The sequence below is a fragment of the Stenella coeruleoalba genome, assembly GCF_951394435.1.
Source record: "Stenella coeruleoalba genome assembly, chromosome: 14".
Taxonomy (NCBI): domain Eukaryota; kingdom Metazoa; phylum Chordata; class Mammalia; order Artiodactyla; family Delphinidae; genus Stenella; species Stenella coeruleoalba.
The window spans coordinates 28,645,876-28,666,224 of NC_137160.1; the positions used below are offsets into that span (position 1 = coordinate 28,645,876).

At 42.5% G+C, this 20,349-nt stretch overlaps 1 protein-coding gene across 4 annotated transcripts in view; it reads right to left on the bottom strand.

Moving 5' to 3' along the window:
* The window catches only part of SETBP1 (SET binding protein 1), a 377,483-nt gene that overhangs the window by 105,479 nt on the left and 251,655 nt on the right, over nt 1-20,349 (bottom strand). For 3 of the 4 annotated variants that reach the window (XM_079942758.1, XM_079942756.1, XM_079942757.1), the window contains exon 4: nt 5,748-9,207. In XM_079942758.1, the coding sequence (XP_079798884.1) occupies nt 5,748-9,207 (3,460 nt within the window). Of the gene's footprint in view, nt 1-4,364; nt 9,208-20,349 lie in introns of those variants that run through there. The other variant, XM_079942759.1, reaches the window with a different exon arrangement.

The following is a 20,349-nucleotide window of genomic DNA, read 5'->3' on the forward strand; positions in this document are numbered from 1 at the left end:
GTTTATATTACATTATTAAGATTCTTTTACTTCTGAGTGTGAATATAAATGCAAGTTTGCTCTATCTGCTCCTATACAATTGGTCATATTAGTGCTCTAACTTATTTGTTTCTAAGGTGATGAACTGTGGTTTTAGCCTGCACAAAGAACAAGCTAATTTGTTGGTGGATCCTATGAGGTTCCATCTTTTGGAAAGGTGAGATCAAATGGCTAAGTGAAGTCACTTGAGCCAAAGATAAATGGGGTGTCACACAGATTAAGACACGGACCAGAGGCATCTGTTTTGAAACTTCACTGAATAGCTAATTAATTGGCCAACTTGGCCATAACTTCAGCATTTTCTCTTTAACTGCACAATCTAGGGAGGGGTGTGTGTGTGTGTATTCAAATTCCATTGTATAAATTTGAGAATCCTAGACTATCATGTCTGGTCAGAACATTTATTGTCCTCGTATCACTTGGGAAAACTGAGAGTCAAAAATATAAAGAGGTCTTTCAGCTGGTTAGCATAGGAGACAAGACTGGGGCAGGTACTCATAATCCTGCTAAACCACACAGCAACCATTCGCTAATTAATCTTTCACTTCCTCCTACAGGATGACCCAGAATTCAACTTGGATTAAGGTTAAACAGACCACACTTCATCAACTTTCCATTTTTTACTCTTCCTTCTTTCCTGGTTTTAACTTTCTCCTCCCATGAGTCCTCTTCTTCCTTCTATTCCAGTTTTAGAAAACCTTCCTCACACATGTTTCTTTTGTATGGTTTTCATGACATTTTGTCCATGTGGTTAATTCCCTCATCTGGATGACTGCTTTGAGGAGACTTTTGTATTATTCTTGGCTTGGGCATCCATTTCCTGCCTGTGAGTGACAACAGAGACTGCCTCCCAAAATGCCCACAGTGCCGATAAGAGGAGCTGGCATAGGGTAAGATAGAGCCACAAGGAGAGGTGGAGTCAGCCAGTCTCAAAGGAATCCAGCTACATACATGGCAGGACTCTGATATCTGAGAGGTGAGCTAAGGATGAATTCTCAGCATCCATTCATCATGAGGAAAGTACCTGACACTGGGGACTCAGGATGGCAACCTTGACTAAGAATGGCATTGGAATAAGAGGTAACAGGTATAAACTTACACTTCTCACTGTTTCCCCAACATCTGATGGGAGCCTGGACAGCAGTGGTCAAAATGCCTGGAGTTCCTGGCATAATTTTAGGTCAAAGTATGCAAAGATTGTTTCCAAGAGGTTGGAACAGGAAGAACATCATTCACACTAGAGACCTCTTCCACCGCCTCATGAGAACTTGGCTCTGAGAGCATACAGCATCATTCTATGTATTGTCACCCTTGGACAGGTTTGCTCTCTCGGAATCTGCTGCATGTCAGGGTGCGTGAGATGGTGGTGCCTGGTGGGAGAGCAGCACAAATGAGGGCCAATAAGGCTTCTCCCAACTCTGAGAGTCTGTGGATTACACCTTCCCACTATTTATCCATTATTTGGCCCCAAGCAAGCATTTTTATAAATGAAGATTTACCAGATGGTGTGCATTTAGAAAATAGGTCAAAAGAGTCACTGCCTTTTGAAACCAAAGAAGCAGTAGGACAGAAGGAGTAAAATACAGGAAAAAGGCAAGGAGTCTGTGTAATTTCTTAGATCTAGGTATGTTGAAAGGGGGCTAACAAGACAATGCATCCATCTGCTGGGGCAGGGGGATGGAGGATGAATGACTTTCCAAGCAGGAAAGAGGAAATGGAGTGTGCAACTGCTGCTATTGCTAAATGGGGTCTCTAATTCCTCTTCTCCATAATGGTAATGACTTCCATTTATATGGTGCCTTTCATCAGTTCTGATCTGAGGGAGCACTCAAAGGCCTCTTTTCACTCCACCCCTAAATCTGGTCCTCAACAGGGTAAAGAATGATATCTGTATTTATGCCATATCTATTTTGGAGAAGACTAGCTCATGTGAAATTGGACATTAAGATGCTATGGAAATGAACCCAGAATGGAGAAGGAAGAGGTCGAGGAAGAGAAGGTGTGGAAGGGAAGATGCTTATTTCTAATCATGACCTTCAGTACCATCCAGCTGAACAGACACCGCGACTCAGATACTCTGAAAGATCTTAATGCCTCCAGTAACCTCAGCCTCATCCTGTCTCCCAGCTTTTAATGGGTCTTGGCACTCTTTGGAGTGTATAATATTAAGGTGAATGCATTGGGTTCCAAGTGCTACTAAGGACATTTTTTTCCTGATGCTTTAGGGATTCAGGAATAGAGGGGATATTCAGGATATAGGCAAGGAGAGGCCAAGGTTTGGAAGGAAAGGGAATGATAAGGAATCTGGTCTGTTCCAATAAGATATTCAACAAGATGTGTAGGCATAACTCATATAGACACAGAAGCCACTAACAATTAAGATTCATGAAAATGTTCAGAAAAAAAGAGAAAACCTCACACAACACAAAAATAAGCACCAAGCAGTGGCATAAATAACCCAGGGAATTGGATTTCAGTAAGGACAGAAGTGGAAACCCTGTCAATGTATATATCAATATTTCCAGGCTGATATTTAGAAAAGCTTAGGCCATAAGAAATCCTCCTTCATTGGTTGGGAACTGAATAAAGGAATGTCTTTTTGTCTTAATTACTCTCTTCTGCACTTATCACATAATCACTGTGCAGATGCCCTAGGGGAAAGCATGTAATCAGAGGATAGATGGGATTCTGAGAGGCAGGGTGGTGGTGGGATATAGGGACACTGGGCTGGGGACCAGGACCTGTGTTCTAGACTTGGCCTTAACTAGTTGGGTGACATGCAGCTGAGTTGCAATGCAGTGGGCAAAGCCCTGGGCTTAGAATAAAAAGTGACAGCTTTCTGAACTTGGACAGGTCACTTGATCTCTGAGCCTCAGTGTGCTAATCCATAAAATGGGAATGAAAATATTTCTCTTCTAAGATTGCAGGAAGGATGTTATAAGAAATACATGTAAAATGGCAAACATGCCATACAAAAGAGGTCTGGCCCAACTCTCTGAGTTACAGATGGGCAGATAGTACCCCAGAGAGATAGGATACCATGCCTAAGGTCATAACAGAGTTGGGTGCAGTACTCAATTCCTAGGCTGAATCCAGCTTTCTGTGGATGGCTGCAAAACAAGTAAGCTGGGGAAGGGGAGGGAGAATTTTAAATGAAGTAACGACCACCTTGTGAATGCAAACACAAGGAATTTTGTATGGCTAGAGTGTGGCCGCCCTCAGAGACACAGTGACCGGATGAACCCCTAGCTGGCAAAATTCAACCAGAACCCAAATGTAATACGGTCCAGACATGCAGAAGTCCCAGTAAGACTGCTGAGAACCCTAATGGCAACAATGGCTGGTTTTAGCTTCTGAGACCTTGTTTCTCAGGTCTGTTAACTTACAATTCTTGCTTGTAGGTTCTCAGCAATAACATACCACCATTGTTTTCTAGCTAAACAATGCCAAGAAAATAGAAATAAGAATGCCTTCTGTCATGGATAGTTCTGGTTCTATGGATAAATTCCACCACACTGAAAGAGAAAGCAACAGTACTTCTCATGTTAAAGTTTAATCTTTTAGCAACTCCTGTCCATGTGGGCTTAATTTAGGCTTTGCACAAAAAACAAACACCTTCAACAAAGTCTGATGATCAGAAATGGGGAAACCCAGAAGAGCACATCCACTTGTGCAGACATGAAGTGTGGGCCATTTATCACCTTAGCAAGTGCAGGAAACATGACTGCTAATTGGTCTCTTCATTAACCAAGGAGATCATCTACCACGACAGCAACTCAGAGCTGGGGGTGACTTGGAGCAATATTTAAGTAGCTTCTAACTCATAATCATATCTTTCTTTCTTTCTTTCTTTCTTTCTCTCTCTCTTTCTCTCTCTTTCCTTTCTTTCTCTCTCTCTCTTTCCTTTCTTTCCTTCTTTCTTTCTCTCCCTTTCCTTTCTTTCTTTCTTCCTTTCCTTCCTTCCTTCCTTCTCTTTCTTCCTTTCTCTCTCCCTTCCTTCCTTCCTTCCTTCCTTCCTTCCTTCCTTTCCTAATAGATCTTTATTGGAGTACAATTGCTTCACAATACTGTGTTAGTTTCTGTTGTACACCAAAGTGAATCAGCCATATGCATACACATGTCCCCATATCCCCTCCCTCTTGAGCCTCCCTCCCACCCTCCCTATCCCAACCCTCTAGAAAGGAAACCATAAACAAGACAAAAAGACAACCCTCAGAATGGGAGAAAATATTTGCAAATGAAACAACAGACAAAAGATTAATCTCCAAAATATACAAACAGCTCATGGAACTCAATATCAAAAAAACAAACAATCCAGTTAAAAAACTGGCAGAGGACCTAAATAGACATTTCACCAAGGAAGACATAGAGATGGCCAAGAGGCACATGAAAAGATGCTCAACATCACTAATTATTAGAGAAATGCAGATCAAAACTACAATGAGGTATCACCTCAAGCCAGTCAGAATGGCCATCATCAAAACATATTTCTTTTCGAAATCTGCTGGCCTAGAAAATGTCTCTAAATCCTCATGAACAGACCTCTTCACCTTCACTAATTATGGACTCTGCATGAAGGGAGAAGACAAACAAGGGATACACATCATAAACAGAGGTGAAATAGTGCACCCAAAGCTTATCAGGGGTAATCAGTCCTTTAAACCAGGCTTTGGCCAGAGGGTTTGTACTGTTTGGGGGCAGGGAGAGCACGAGGAATCCTTTTAGCTTCTGCAGCTCCTAAGAAAGGAGTTTCTACCTTTTTCCTAGTAAATAACTACTCTGTTCTACAGGAGTCTTTTATCATCTGTGTGATGTGTGGACATGGACAAAGGGATATTTATGCAGAAGTGTGAGGCTTCCATGGCAAGGAAGGTTTATGTGGGTGGGCAGGTTAGCAAGGAAATTCTCCCAGCAACTGACAAGGAATGAGCTCTTCCTAGTAGCCACCAGCACTTCAGTTTAGAGATTAGTGGGCAAATCCCATCCCCAGTGGATATGCAAAGAGACACAGCAGTAGGTTCCAGCAGAGGCAGGAGGCTCACAGCACCTTTCAGTCTGGTTCCGCCCACCCTCACCTTTATGCAGGGAAATGACAGGTCAGGGCTGCACTTTAGGGGTCTACCAAGAGCTGCTTATCAGATGCCAAAAAGAGGACAACATGGCTTTGGTCTGTGGCTTCCTTATCAGGTAGACTTCAAGATTCACTGGTCATCAGCTTCCAATGGCTCTACTGTAGATGTTTCAACCTAGGATGTGTGACTTCTAGAGCTAGCATGTCAGGTAAACTAGATACTCATTCCCATCCAACGTTGACTTTCTTGGGATCTTGTTGGTATTCCTAGAGAGTTTTAGAGGTTTTATCCAACTAGCAAATGTACCATCAGGTCAGATGAAGACTTAGGCATAGCATCTTTAATTAAAAGCATAAAGGTAGTGGGTATGGTTGTAGTCTTGGCAGCTACTGGGGCTGCCTCTGGGCCCACAGTTCTCAGGCAATGGCTCCAAGAGAGGAAAGACAGAAAATAACTGATTAAACAATGCATAAAATGTGCAGCAGACTCACATTTGCAAGGAGACCTGTTTTCATTTGGTTTCTACCTCTCTGCAAACTAGTGAACCCAACGTGCCAAAGATGGCGGACTGCTGCAGGGCAGTGCCCAGCAACCAAGTAACAAGACAGTCCAAGTTTGAAGAAAACTCGGCCTTACCTGGAGATAAGGAGGAGTCATAGGAACTTCTCTCCTTGCGGTTCATCTTGAAGGCTTGGATGTCCTTTTCCCTGTACGTCCCAAAGCCTTCATAGCTCCTCCTTTTACTCCCACTCACATCACTGTCCCACTTGTCGTTCGGAGGGTTCATCTCACTGAACACATCCAGGCTCTCTGGTCTTGCGCTGCTGCCGTCCCCGCCATTGCCAGAGTACCGTTTTGTGCACGAGTCCACAGGCTCGCTGCTCAAGTCACCTTTGTCCTTGGCCTGCGTCCAATGCTGGGCATCAGAAAGTGACAGCGTAGACAGGGTGTCCACTTCAAAGTTGTTCTTGGACGCTTTGTGGCTGGCTTCACTGTGCTGGTACTTCTGCTTCTCCTTATGCTTGTTTTTCTCACTCACAAGGGAGAGCTCTTTGTCTGCACTGCTCAGCCGTTCGCTCAGGATGTGGCTGGAGAAGCCTGTGGCTTTGCCTGCAAAGAGACCACTCAGGTTGTCGTGGGTCCCCAGGAGCCGGTCTTCCTTGTGCTTATGCTTATGTTTGTGTTTCCTCTTGTGGAGCCGACCACTGGACAGACCGGCACTGCCCACCTTGGGAGGATTCAGGGATGGCTGCCTGTCACCGAGGCCCATGCCCACGGGCCCCTGCAGGTGCACTCCATGCTTTGCTTTATGCTTAGCCGTACCAGACATCTTCACATGGGAGCTTGTGTGAAACTGAGGTGGTGGCACTGTTGGCCTCATGAATGGGGACGCTGCTCCGAGCGTGTGCGACAGGTACAGAGGAGCTGGGTACTGACTGTAATAACCAAGGTTCATCATAGGCATTGATGTGTAAGGCATTCCATAGGGTGCATAGTAACTTCCACTGGGAATAGGGTAGCTGAACCCTTGTAAAAAAGGCACCTTTGTCATGGTGTCATTGGTTTTTGCAGGCCTACCACGCTTCTTCTTTGACTTTAAGTCTGAAGTCCTACGAAGATAGAGCAACGGGTCATACTGGATATATGGCACCGGGTAATAGTGATCAAAATTAATCCGAAAAATGCTGGGATATGGATTCTCATGGTAAAAAGTATAACTCCGGTGAGAGATCCTGAACACTTGGAACTTGGTGATGAGCTCTTCCAGGTCTGCCAGAAACTGGAGATCATCACGGTTTTGCAGGCTTTTCCGTTTCCTCTTGTGCTTTGGCTTCTTGAGGCTTTCGTGGGCCAGAAAGTTGTCCACGATGAGATGCTTCTGCCGGTGGCCATGCCGGTTCTTTGTGCTGGTGTCAGATGGGATGGCCTCCGGGTTGTCCAGGGAGCAGAAATCAAAAGAGTACCTCCGTCGGGATTCGGAACTCTTCTCTGCTTGGTCAGACGTGCTGTTGTTGTCTGTCCCAATGCCACTGTCACTCGGGATCGTCTCCTCACTGTGGGACTCGCTCACAGGGGACAGTGTTATCTCCTTGAGTGACCCGATCTCGCAAAGGTGTGAAGGGGAGTTGGCCATCAGCCTGGGTGGAGACAGCTTCCAGGTCCCACTATGGATTCCCTTTTGGGTTTTGGTTGGAAGAGCACTGATGGGCTGGAGATTTGGCATAGTTTTCAACTCTGAAAAGTTGGTTTCAGTGCTGGCGGGGCTCAGGTTGCCATTGGACCCACCTAACTGTGTCGAAAGTGGGTGCATAGCTGCTGGTGAAGACGCCACAAGTGACTGAAAGTTGGAAGGCACGACGGGAACATCCGGCTGGCTAGAAACTGGCCTCGGGTGCTTGATGGCTGTTTTGGGTTCTTCGGATGGGGGTGGCAGCTCTGCCCTTGGCTTCCTGCCCCTCTTCTTGCCAATGTAGATGGTGCCCCTCTTACTGACATTTATCTGCTTGCCCAATTTGCTCTCGATTGCTGCTGCCCCAGGGCTGGTCTCTGGGGGAGCTTTGGCCTTCAGCGCAATGCTGCTGGAGCAGGACAAGATCTGGTTCAAGATATTTTTCCTTTTGAGTGTTTTCATCTTATTGATAGTTTTGATGGTCTTCTTATCTAACACCCCAAGCTTTCCAACTTTTTTGTGAAATTTCATCTCACTCATGGGTTTGTCCTCTCCTGGCACTAATTGGGCCAACTTAGCTAAACTACGTCGTCTCTTTCTTTTCTTGGTTCCAGGAAATTCCCGGCTGATGGGACTGACTGGACTGGTGGAGGTCCCCTCATGAATCGTCTCAACCGTGAGCAAAGGCTGCTTCTTTGGTCGTCCCCGCTTCTTTTTTACCGGCGTGATCACAGTAAGACTGTCTGTGTTGGTGTACAGAGGGCTGGACGGGGTTATGGGGTAAGCAGATGGCGGTTCCACCATCAGTTTATCGGAGGTGGCCATGACTGCCTCCCGAAGGAGACTGGTGGGTTTTGGTTTGCTGCACGTCCACCTCCGTTTTGCAGCGAATTTGGGGTGCTGGATTTCTGGCAGCTTTCTTGGAGAGTGATCTGTGCATGTTGGAGGTGTCACGACCATGGGTGGCTTCCGCTGCTTAGATACACCTCCAGGGACAACCTTCTCAGCATTTCCACCAGTTTCAAGGCCAGCTGAGGGGGACTCGTTCTCTATCATTTTACCCAACTTAGGGACACGGGGATCTTTCTTATTACCCTCGGGGTTGGAAAGTATCCTATTAACTACTTCGCTGCTCATAGTGATTCCAGAAGCCAGGGCTTTCTCTGGCATGATCTTTTCCACCACTGCTTTGATGGACTGTCTCTTTTTCCTCTTATGGCTGCTTGGATCTAGGCAGGGTGCCTTGATAGGGATAGTAATCCGGACATGGCTTGAGTCATTTTCAGGATTACTGACGGAACTCACATTCTGCCTGACTGGTGATGCCTCTTGGGCATTATCTGCAGAGTAGCCTTCCCGTTTCCCTTCTGTATTGTCAAATGCTTTCTGAGCATTCTTGACCCAGTCTAGGTCTGAGTTTGGTATGGTTTGACTTATCACATCTTTTTTACTGGACTTTTTCTTGCTGCCTATAGTAGTAGGTGGTTCTGGGGGCTCCTTTGCACCTCCTCCATCTTGATCTACCAAGGGCTGGAGCCCACTGCACTCAGCAGAGCTGCTGGGTGGAGCTGGTGAGCTGTGGTTGCTTGGAGATGAAACCACACCTCCCAAGAGCAGATCTTTGCTACTGTTGGACAACTGACTCCATGTGCTCCCTGCACTGCCTTTCTTACCCTGGGCCTTTGCAAAGGAAGCCAGGGGCTCAAGAGCTGGGATCTTGCTGGTGCTTGCAGTTTCTCTGCCAGACTCTGTACTGATGAAGCAATTCTGAGTGGCAGGTCCATTGTCAGAGTTGGTGGACCAGTCCACGTGGTTCTGGCTGCTGCTTTTTTGCTGGTGCTTTGGTTTTAAGGTGTCACCGGTGAAGTCCTGTGGGAGGCCTGGGTCATAATGGAGAGCTGAGTGTTTCTGTGGCCGCTCGTAAGCCTAAGGGTGGGTGGAGTGGAGAAGGAGAGAGAGAGAAACAAAGATCAGCACGGTGAAACTATTTAAAATTTAATGTCAAAAGGCTTAATTATTCAAAAGTTGGAAACAGACACCTTTAATTCCAGAATGCTTTGTGAAGGTTTTTTTCAATTTCTTTAGTAAAAATACATTGTGTTGATTTTGAACATTAATAAGGATGCTATATAATCGCTGTCTTTCTCTCCCTAGATAACAGGAACTTTAACCTATCTTGGTTTAATGCAATCTCAGAATAAGAACTGTTTAGAGTCAGGAGGGGCCCTAAAGGTCCCTCAGTCCAATGCTTCTATTTTCCAAATGAAGACGCTAAAACTTTAGCCATGAAGAGTCCTGCCCAAGGTGGCAGAGTTCAGGAGAGCATCTGAACTTCCAGACTCCCTGCACGCGTTTCCCTAACTCCAGCTGCAGCTTATTTTTGCCCCAGCTTCTTCTCAAACACACATCTTTCCCTTGCTTCTGCCTACTGCAGTTCATTTCTGTTTGGAGTTTATCCTGGAGTTCAGCATCTCTGCACTCAAACAAGCAACTCATTAGGAACCACTGCAACAAAGAGAAAAAGCACAAGTTGAGGAATTAAGGGGGGGGGAAGTTTGATGACTGCGTGGGGAAAAGTGGGCCAGTCAAGGGCATAGAGAAGAAACGAAAAGAAGCAAAGAAACATGGAAGAGCCCTCAAATCTCTGCCGACTCTAGGAGTGGTGCGTGTTTGGGAGTGAGCCTGCTAAGACATCCTTAAGCCCACATTAGGCCCTGACTACTCTCTTGAGAAAACGCGTGGATATTCTCAAAAGGAACCTTGGAAAAAGAAAAAAAAGAAAAAAAAGAAAAAAAAAGGAAACAAGTCTCCCGGACAAATGTGCCAGGAAAAAAAAATAATTATCATTCAAGATCACTCCATTGGACTTTGTCAGCTGTGTTTTTCCCTACATTGGCTCTACATGAACGTCTTCAGACTTTGCACCTTCCTTAGACTAACTCTTCGGCCAGCAAAGGCAGAACGTGTGCTAGAGACACAACATATCAAACGTCTATAAACTCACAAAGGGAATGGATAGTGAACACACTGTTTTGAGATATTAAGCTATTTTTAATATAGATATGTTCACATTGTTCCAGATAGAGTTTAAGCCAGGCTACCAGTACAAAGAAAGCAGTCTTTAAAGCTTATTATAAGTCCTGTTTTATACACAGAGGATGTATTTCCCTAAGATTTGTTAAAGGGAAAATATTAGTAAATTAAGAAAGCTTTGATAATATCCCAACTAAGAAGTATATGATAATGGCTTAGTGAATTTAGGAAGTTTTAACCTATAATATGTATCTGTCTGTTTACCTGTCTATGTATGTATGTACTGTATGTGTCTATCTAGCTGGCTAGCTAGCTAGCTATATATCTATCACCTATCTCTTCTCTGTCTTTTGCCATTGATGCTATAGGATTTACGCTTTATTAGAAAACATTTCTTATTGTCCCTGGTAAGAGTCAAAATGCAGATGGCAGAAAGAATTATGGGTAAAATTCAATATAGTAAAGCAACCAGGGTTTCATTCACACCAGTTCCTGGAATCCCTAGCGTTATTTTCTGCCTCCCTGATTTTGTGAAATCCTGTTTATACTTCCAATATTGAAGCATATTTTTTAAGAATCATGAGAGAGCTTCCCCTGGCCTGTTAAGTGCGCAGGAGAAAATTAAGAAAAAAAAGTATTTAATTTTTTCTTCACCTTGCAGTTTATAGTAGAGACACTGCCATCATCATCTAGAGAACTAATCCTGACACTTGACTTTGGCCGCTAGGTATTACTGCCGTGGACATAGGCTCTATCTCATTTTTGGCAAAAATAGAGAAATCTTATTCATGGCATAAAATAGTAAATCCTACTTATCTTTTATGAGTCAGGGCTTTGTTAATTTGTCATTTATGCTTTGGATTTTAGCTGGCACTATGTGTATACTCACAGGATGACAGGCTAGAAGAGGGCTTGGAAACAAAATTTCCCACTTCTTTGGGTGACAAAATAATTGGTTGCTCACACTAGAACATTCTAGAGAGTTAGTGGTAGTACTTAATAAAAACTGTAGGACAAAAGGTTTAAGTTATTTTGGACCTGGACAAAACAGCACTCACCTCTCACCTCTACCCTTGTCATCAACCCCTCTCCACTTTTCCAGATCTGTATACTGAAGTCCACTGAGGGGCTTCGTGGTAAAGCTGGAATCTTCACCTCTAATTCCCATCAGTTTTTCCCTATTGCTCCATCTTACTCTTGGCAACTAGCAGAGTCCTTCATTAACTTTCCTTTATGTTCTAATCTCAGCTCAATCCTAGTGAGGCCCCCTACCTTATAGAAATACTCCTATTGTAAGTTTTCATGAAACCATGTATCTCATCTTTGTTGTACTTATCATAGTTTTAAATTTACATTTGATTTTTGTACTAATTGAATTAATGCCTGTCTCCCTTTCTAGCCTGTATACACCATCACAGAGATACCAAGTACAGTGCCTGGCAAATAGTAGGCACTCAATAAACAGTTATTGAATAAATGAAGGAACATCTGCTTTACTATGGGTATTCCATTTTGTCATTAGTGAGATTAATGACCTGCATATTGCAACATATTGTCTGCAGACACTGTTACCTCCTTCAGCCTAATTTCTTATGCCATTCCTTCTGCATGCACCATTGTCTCTCATGAATACATCTATCACAATCCTTGTAATGCGATGTGCCATTTATTTGTATACTTTTCTGTCTCTCTCTCCTAGACTGTAAGTACTTTGAGGTCAGACACACTCATTTATCCTTTTATCTCCAGTATCTATTACAAAGCAAACCACCCAGAAAGTTCTCAATAAATGTTTGTTGAACGAACAAACAAAATAATATTTAAGATGCCTATTACCATGACAAAATATATGGCTGCACACAAAAGACAATAAGCCACCAATCACTCATTTCATAATGGCTCATGATGAAACTGGAGGGCTCAGATGCATTACATGTTGAACAAAAGATTGTTCCCAAATACTTAAGGACTAAAGGCACTTGCAAGGTAACTCCCCTTCAGCGCAATTTTTACTGTTAGTTCTTTCTCATCTCCCATTAATTGTTTCATTTTCCAATTAACCCTGCTTCTGGGGAAGCCCATGTGACTGTCAGGAGGGTGGATTTCACTCTGGCAATTGAAAGGTGGGGCCTGCTCACTTACACTCAGGGCAGACCAGCTGAAAGTAAGCAGTTAAGCATGCCTGGTTCCCAGTGCCTCCATCTGGACACTGCCTGATCCCATTGTTTCTACCATTTCAGCTGCAATTTGCCCTGCTGGGAGAGCTTGGCAATCAAAGGGCAGGGTGGACAAAAGGGAAGCACAACAAAAGATCAGCAGTAATGGGGGGGAAATGGTGCTTTAAACCCAGCGCTCAGACGGCTGCAGTGAAGGGGCAAAGAGGACTGAGAATGAGTGCTTTTTAAGGGGTCCAGAAGAACAAGGCTTCCTTCCAGCAGTGGCTGATGGCTATATCTCGTTGCATTTCACAAAATCCCATTTCTTCATCTGTCAGCCATGACAGATTATATACACAATGGTGAGACTGTCAGTTCCAATATGCCCTTCACTGAGAACTGAGCACTTACTCCATTGAGACAGAGCCAGACATCGCAAAACAGGCTCCCGGCTCAATGCAAGGGCAAGCGAGCTCTCCCTCCCATCCTTCTCCAGAGGTCTGGGGATATTATTCCATATAGGGGGCTTTGACTTGGGGCCTTATTAACCCACATAGCACTTGTTTCCATTTCCCCTTTAGATTTTTCTGGAGGATCAGACCTGAATCTTCTATGGACTTTATACTACCCTCAGCCCTCAGCAGGGCTATCTCTGAAACGGTTAGCAAATAAGGGAATACTACATTGGGCCAGATTATTTTTATGGAAGGCTTTTAATACCGTCAAGCTCAGCACATCTCTTTGAAACTGTGCACCTCAGATTGGGACTTGAACCCACATGCTGGGATTCGAACCCAGCCTAAATCCAGACTGGGACTTGAACCCATGCGGCCAGGACTTGAACCTGGCCAAAACCCTGATTAGGGCTTGAACCCACATGGCTGGGACTCGAACCTGGCCAAAACCCACGATCTTCCAACTGAGATCACACACCTGGTTTCAGGACTTAAGAAGCTCAGATTCTTGATATCTCATCGCAGAAAGAATTCAGTGAGAGACAAAGTGATCGGTAAGAGGTGGATTTATTTAGAGAGAAACACACTCCACAGACAGAGTGTGGGCCGTCTCAGAAGGTGAGAAAGGCACCAGGGTATGGGGTTGTCAGTTTTTACAGGAGCGGGTAATTTCATAGGCTAATGAGTGGGAGGAGTATTCCAGCTATTTGGGGAAGGGGCGGGGATTTCTAGGAATTGGGCCACCACCCACTTTTTGATCCTTATGGTTGGCCTTGAAACTGTCATGGTGCCTGTGGGTGTGTCATTTACCTTGCTGATGTGTTACAATGAGTGTATACTGAGGCTCAAGGTCTAGTGGAAGTCGACCTGTCTGCCATCTTGGACCCAGTTGGTTCTAATCAGTTCATGTCATGTCCTTTGGCTATGTCATTCTTTCTAAGGTTGTGTGCTGCCCCCTTCCCTCCAGTTTCATCTTGGCTGCTTCCCCATCCCCACAAATTGATTGATTGTGGAACTCACAGTCAATTCTGAAGGTATGGCTTACTTTTTATAAGAGCAGTGCTTTCCATGCACCTTGAGCCTAGGCCAAATATTCATCAGGGAAACACCATTCTCAAAACACTAGACAGATTTCTCTCCTACAGAATGTGTGTATGGAAGGAAGTCCTTCTGTAATGTGAAGAATTATTTTGTAAAGTAGATAACTATCTCCTCCCCCACAACCAACGTATAAATTGGCTTATACAGAATCTAAATTTTGTACAAGTCAGATTTCTTTTTAAAAAGCACTTTATTTTTACATAATTTTAAAAACAAGCATTAAATCACTGCATAAAAACTTAAAAGTCTGTGAAAATGGAAGAAAGGAAGTCACCCAGCCTTATCTCAGGCTTATCTAAAGCAAGTTTTGTCACAATGAGAGGACGACATGACGATTTGGGTCTGAGAAAAATCATATCAAAAATCAAAAATCAAGCATGACTTTGTGGATGATAAACTACTCTTTTGGGTTAGCTGTGTTTGTGCTACTTTTGACAGCAATAATTTAAATTTACTGTTTGTGGGATATTTTGCTTTATGTGAACAGGAAAATGTGCCTGGGTATGAAGGAATGAGGGGAGCTTTATCTCTTATTTTGGCACCTGGTACTTCTCGAGATGTGGTCCTAGATCCCTGTATCAGAGCCACCTAAGGTACTGGTTACTAATACAGATTCCTAGGCCCCACTGCAGATAGGCTCATTTGCCATCTCCCAGGGTGGGACCAAGGAATGTGCATTTTAACATGCTCCCCAGATAATTCTGATATATAATTGAGTTGTAAAACCACTTATCTAATGTTTTAACACCATAATTCCTCTGGGGTGGGGCTCTTCCGTGGTTGCTGTGACATTCACAGCACTTTTTGGTGGTAAATATGCAGAGCAAAACACCACAGACCTGTTAGGATATGTAATTTGGCACCACTGAGTATTCCTGTTTTGCTCTCTGAACTCTTTGTAATTTACATAGTAAGAAACTCTAACACAGTCCATCCTCTGTTTAGGTTTTCCAAGTACACTGCATGGTGGGCAGAGGTCAGTTATATGGGTGGATGAAAATACTGTCCTTCCAGAAAGAACTAGGCATGCAGGGGTTCGTGACCTCCCACCCTGGGATTTCTATTTCCCCAACTATCCAAGCCAATCCCCAGAGTTCTGGGGAATCTTGGCATTCCACCCCTGAGTCTTGAAGCAAGTGCTCAAGCCTGAGCAAGAGCTGAGTGTGGGAGAAAAGGAATGCAACCACACACTGTCTGATTAAAGGTTCTCAACCCTGGCTGCATGTTAGAATCATCCAGGAAGCTTCATAAAGAACACCATAGCTGGGATCTGATCCAGACCAATTAAGTCAACATTCTAGAGGTGGGACCTGAACAGTAGTACATTTTTCAAAGCTCTCAGTTATCCCAATGTGCAGACAGAGTTGAGAACCACTGGATTATATCAAAGACAGGGGTCTGGGTTAGGGACTAAAGAGGCTCTGATATTATCAGGAGATGTTCCAGCTCAGTGGTTTTCAAATGTGTTCCACAGAGTCCTAGGATTTTGTAAAGACATTTCTGAACTGTAGCCAGTGGATTGGGCAACTGAGAAGCTCCATTCTTTTAACCCCCAATTGAACAGAGCAGCCTTGCAAAGGATTTCATTAAAGAGAAAGGAGGTGGAGAGAGATGGTTCTGTCACTTAAGAAAAGACTGAAAATTACCATTTAGGCTCATGAATAGGAGGAATGCACATGCCAGCTTCCATTGAACTTGCTCTCAAAGCATCTCTCCTCAGCCCAGTTCGTTCCTGCATTTGCTAATGGTAGGTAGAGAAGAATGTCACTAAGTACCCTATTTGAACCATGGCTTTATGATCCTGTGATTCCACAGAATTCCATGAATGTCTGTGTCCTTTCAAAATTCATACGTTGAAATCCTAACTCCCAGTGTCATGGTATTAGGAAGTGAGGCCTATGGGAGCACAATGTGATTAGATCATGAGGGCGGAGACTTCATGAATGGGGTTAATGCTCTTATAATAAAAGAGACCCCAGAGAGCTCACTTGTCCTTCACCATGTGAGCACACAGAGAGAAGACAGCCATCTATGAACGAGGACGCAGGCTCTTGCCAGACACTGAATCTGCCAACGCCTCGCTCTTGGAATTCCCAGCCTCCAGAACTGTGAGAAATAAATTTCTGTTTTTACAAGGCACTCAGTCTATGGTATTCCGTTATAGCAGCCCAAACAGACTAAGACAATGGAACACAGAAAAGCCCCTAAATGGACATGAAGTTTCCAGTTACATATATACAGTCCTCATTTCCTGTCACATGAATTGCCCTGGGAAGTTACCTTAGTGTGGTTCCCATAGGAACAATTCCTGATTTGCTGTTTGGGGACTGTGAGTGATATTAAAGCACTCCTTTTATTGGGGGTGATAACAGCTTACACAAATACAGAGGCACTATCATATGCTTCCTTGAGTACACAGTAATTCTGCATAATTAATGATTGCGGACTTGGTTCCAACCATAATGGTATTAATAGGTATTAGACTTAACTTTTCTATGGAAATAAACATAAAACTATGAAATACATGAAACAACTATTTTCAGGCTTTGAGCAACAGGTAATATGGGCCGTGATTCTAGATAGAAGGAAACTTAAGAGGCTCTGCCATATCCCTAGTTTTCTGCCCAGGAGAACTTTCTAAACCTGGGCACAGGGAAGTGGAATCCAGAGAACTGTAATTTCACTGGGTAGAGGAAACAGAGATTATAGTTTGAGACTTTCGAGGGGACTAGAACTTGGGGGACAGGGCACCTGAGAAGAGGGAGATATGTAGAAAAAGAATCCTAGAAACCTTAATAGAAATACCCTATATCTTTGGCCAAACTTTAATCTGCACTTGAGGGCAAGATTCCACGAAGCATAGCAGATATTTGCTACTGGGGGCTATAAGCTGAACATAGAGTCCTAAGGTCACAAAATATTGGGCAGTGTTGGATTTCTGACTAGCCAGAATGGGGAGACTTTAATAAATATCCCAGACGGTCAGTTGATATCCCAGAATTGGTACTCCTTAAGAGTAGGATTACTCAAGCCCTAGCATAAAAGCTAGCAAAGTCTAAAAAGAATCCTTAATAAGATAAAGCAAATCTGCCAGTAAATTAACTACCAATCAGAACAAAAGTAAAACTCTTCAAAGGAAAACAAACAAAGAATTATTAGACAAACACTGAAGCAAATATGACGCATACCCAGGAGGGTAGATATAGATCCAAGGCCCTCAAAACAGCCATTATAAAGATGGTCAAGTAGTAAGGAAAAAATGGGAATAACTGATGAACATACGGGAAATCTCAGCACAGAGATGGCAACTATACCAAAATAACAAAATGAAATTCTAAATTGGAATAATACAATATCTGAAATGAAAAATTCTCTTGATGGGCTTAATATAAGCATACAAGACACAGTAGAAGAGAAGCTCGGAGAACATGAAGAAAAGACAGCAGAAATTATCCAAATTGAGGGGTGAGTAGGGTGGGAGAGGGAGATTAAAAAACAAACAAACAAACAAACAGCACTTCAGTGACCTATAGAAAAGTATCAAGTGGTCTAACATACATATAATTAGAATGCCAGTAGAGAAGAGAGAATAATGCATGTGGATTCACATAGCTAAGAATCTCAACGAATCCCAAGCAGAATAAGCACACAAAAAAACTACATCTAAGTACATTGTAAACAAATTGATGAAGTCCAAAGAGAAAATGTTAAAAGCAGCCAGAGAAATAAGACACATTATATACAGGGAAATAGTGACAAAAACAATGTCTGATTTTTATCAATAAAAATCAAGCCAGAAGACAATGAAATAATATCTTTAAAGTACTAAAATGAAAATAAAGTCAACTTAAATTTCTCTATCCTATGAAAACATTCTTCATATATGAAGGCAAAATAAAGATATTTTCAGATAAATAAAAAGTGAGGGAATTCACTGCTGGTAGACCTGAATTACAAGAAATGTAAAAGGAAGTTCTTTAGCCTAAAGCGAAATAACACCAGATAGAAACTCAGATCTACATGAATGAATGAAGAACATGGAAATGGTAAATATGTGGGCATATATACAACATCTTATTCTCGGTCTTAAAATCTTCAAAAGGCAACTGACTGCTTAAAGTGGAAATAACAACAGTGTATCATGAAGCTTATGACATTTATAGAAATAAAATGTACAGTAATAAAACAAAGAGCAAGAGAAGGTATATGGAAGTATACACTTGTAACGTGCTTATATTTGAAGAGATGTAATATTAGATTAAAGTAGATGTGATACTTTAAGGGTGCATACTGTAATCACCAGAGCAACCACTAAAAATAAAACAAAGTTGTATATCTAAAATGCCAATAGAAGGAAACACACGGAACACTAAAAAGGCTTGATTTGTCCAAAGAGGGTAGAAAAGGAGAAAAAAGAATGAAGATAGATGGGAAAAACAGAAAACATATAGTAACATGGTAGACTTAAGCTCAACAATATAGGTAATTAACTCTAAATATACTAAACAACCCCTCCCCCCCAACAAATGAACAACAGAAGGCAAAGCCAAACCAAAAAGCAGGTGGTAGATTGTCAAACTGAATAAAAAAGTAAGACATAACTATATGTTGTTTACAAGAGATACACAATTAATATTGGGTTGGCCAAAAGGTTCGTTTGGGTCTTTCGTAACATGAAAAACCCGATTTAACTTTTTGACCAACCGTATACAAAGATAAAGACAGCTTAAAAGGATGGGAAAAGACATACCACACAAACACCAAATCTTAGAATGCTGGAGTGAATTAATATAGTGCAAGATGGGCTTCAGAACAAAGAGTATTACCAGAGGCACTAGGGACATTTCAAAATAAGAGAGTCAATTCATCAAGAAACAATAATCCTAAATTTGTTTGCATCTCGTAACATATACTTGGATCAAATGCTTGAAATGAAAACTAAGAGAATTAAAGAAAGACATAGCCAATGACACAAAGGGATTTTAACACTCTTCTTTCAGTAATTGCTAGAGCAAATTGACTAAAAAAAAAATTAGAAAAAATATACAGAAGATTTGATCAATGTTCTCAATGAACTTAACCTCACACAACTGCAAAACACCTTCACCAAAATATGCTGAATCACAAAAGTAGGGGTGGATAGGGAGCACATGCCAATGTCCTCAAACATCGTTTGTCAGCAAGAAAATGCCAATTAAAACCACCATGAGATACCACTGAACACCAAGTAGGATAGCTAATATTAAAAATATTGAAGATAACCAGCACTGATAAGGGTATGAACAATTGAAACTCTCAACTCTCATCCATTGCTGGAGGTAGCACAAAATGGTACTACTTTGGAAGCTGTTTTGGCCATGTCTTATTTATTTATTTACATCTTTACTGGAGTATAATTGCTTTACAATGGTGTGTTAGTTTCTGCTTTATAACAAAGTGAATCAGCTATACATATACATATATCCCCATATCTCCTCCCTCTTGCCTTTCCCTCCTACCCCCCCATCCCACCCCTCTAGGTGGTCACAAAGCACCGAGCTGATCTCCCTGTGATGTCTTTTAAAGCTAAATATACACTATGACCCAGCAATTCCACTCCTGTGTATTTACCCAAGAGATGAGAACATGTATCCACAAACAGACTTTTACAGAAACTTTACAGCAGCTTATTCAGAGTAGAAAGCACCTGGAAACAGCGTAGGTGTCAATCAACAGAAGAACACACAAACTCATCAATACAAAGAACAATGTATGGATATATTCCACAATATGGATAAGTCACACACATGAAATTATGCTGAGTGAAAAAAGCCAGACTCCAAAAACGTACATACTGTATGATTTCATTGCATAAAGTTCTAGAACAGGTAAAACTAATCTATTATGATAGTAATCAGAAAAGTGGTTGCTTAAAGGTTGGGTGGGAGTGGGAAAGGGTAGGAGGAAAGTTTCTGGGGGTAATACCCATATTTTGTATCAGGATAAGAGTGTGAGTTACACAGCTGTATACATTTGTCAAAAACTCTTTGAACTGTACACTTAAGATGTATACATTTCAGAATATGTAAATTTTACCTCAATTATGTAAAAGAAGGAGAGAAAATACATCAAACAAAGATTACTAAGAGCTCTCTATATCACATGCACACTCACACCCCAAAGCCACTCAGCAGAACTTAGTGACACTTTCTTTCCAATGAACACCTAGGCAGCCAACAACTCAGTGTTTCCCCTTCCCCAGGCCTCACTCTCCCCTTTGCTCAGGGACAGCTGAGGGAGTTGATCCCAAAACAATGGAGCCTGAATCAAGGAGACAGGTGCCT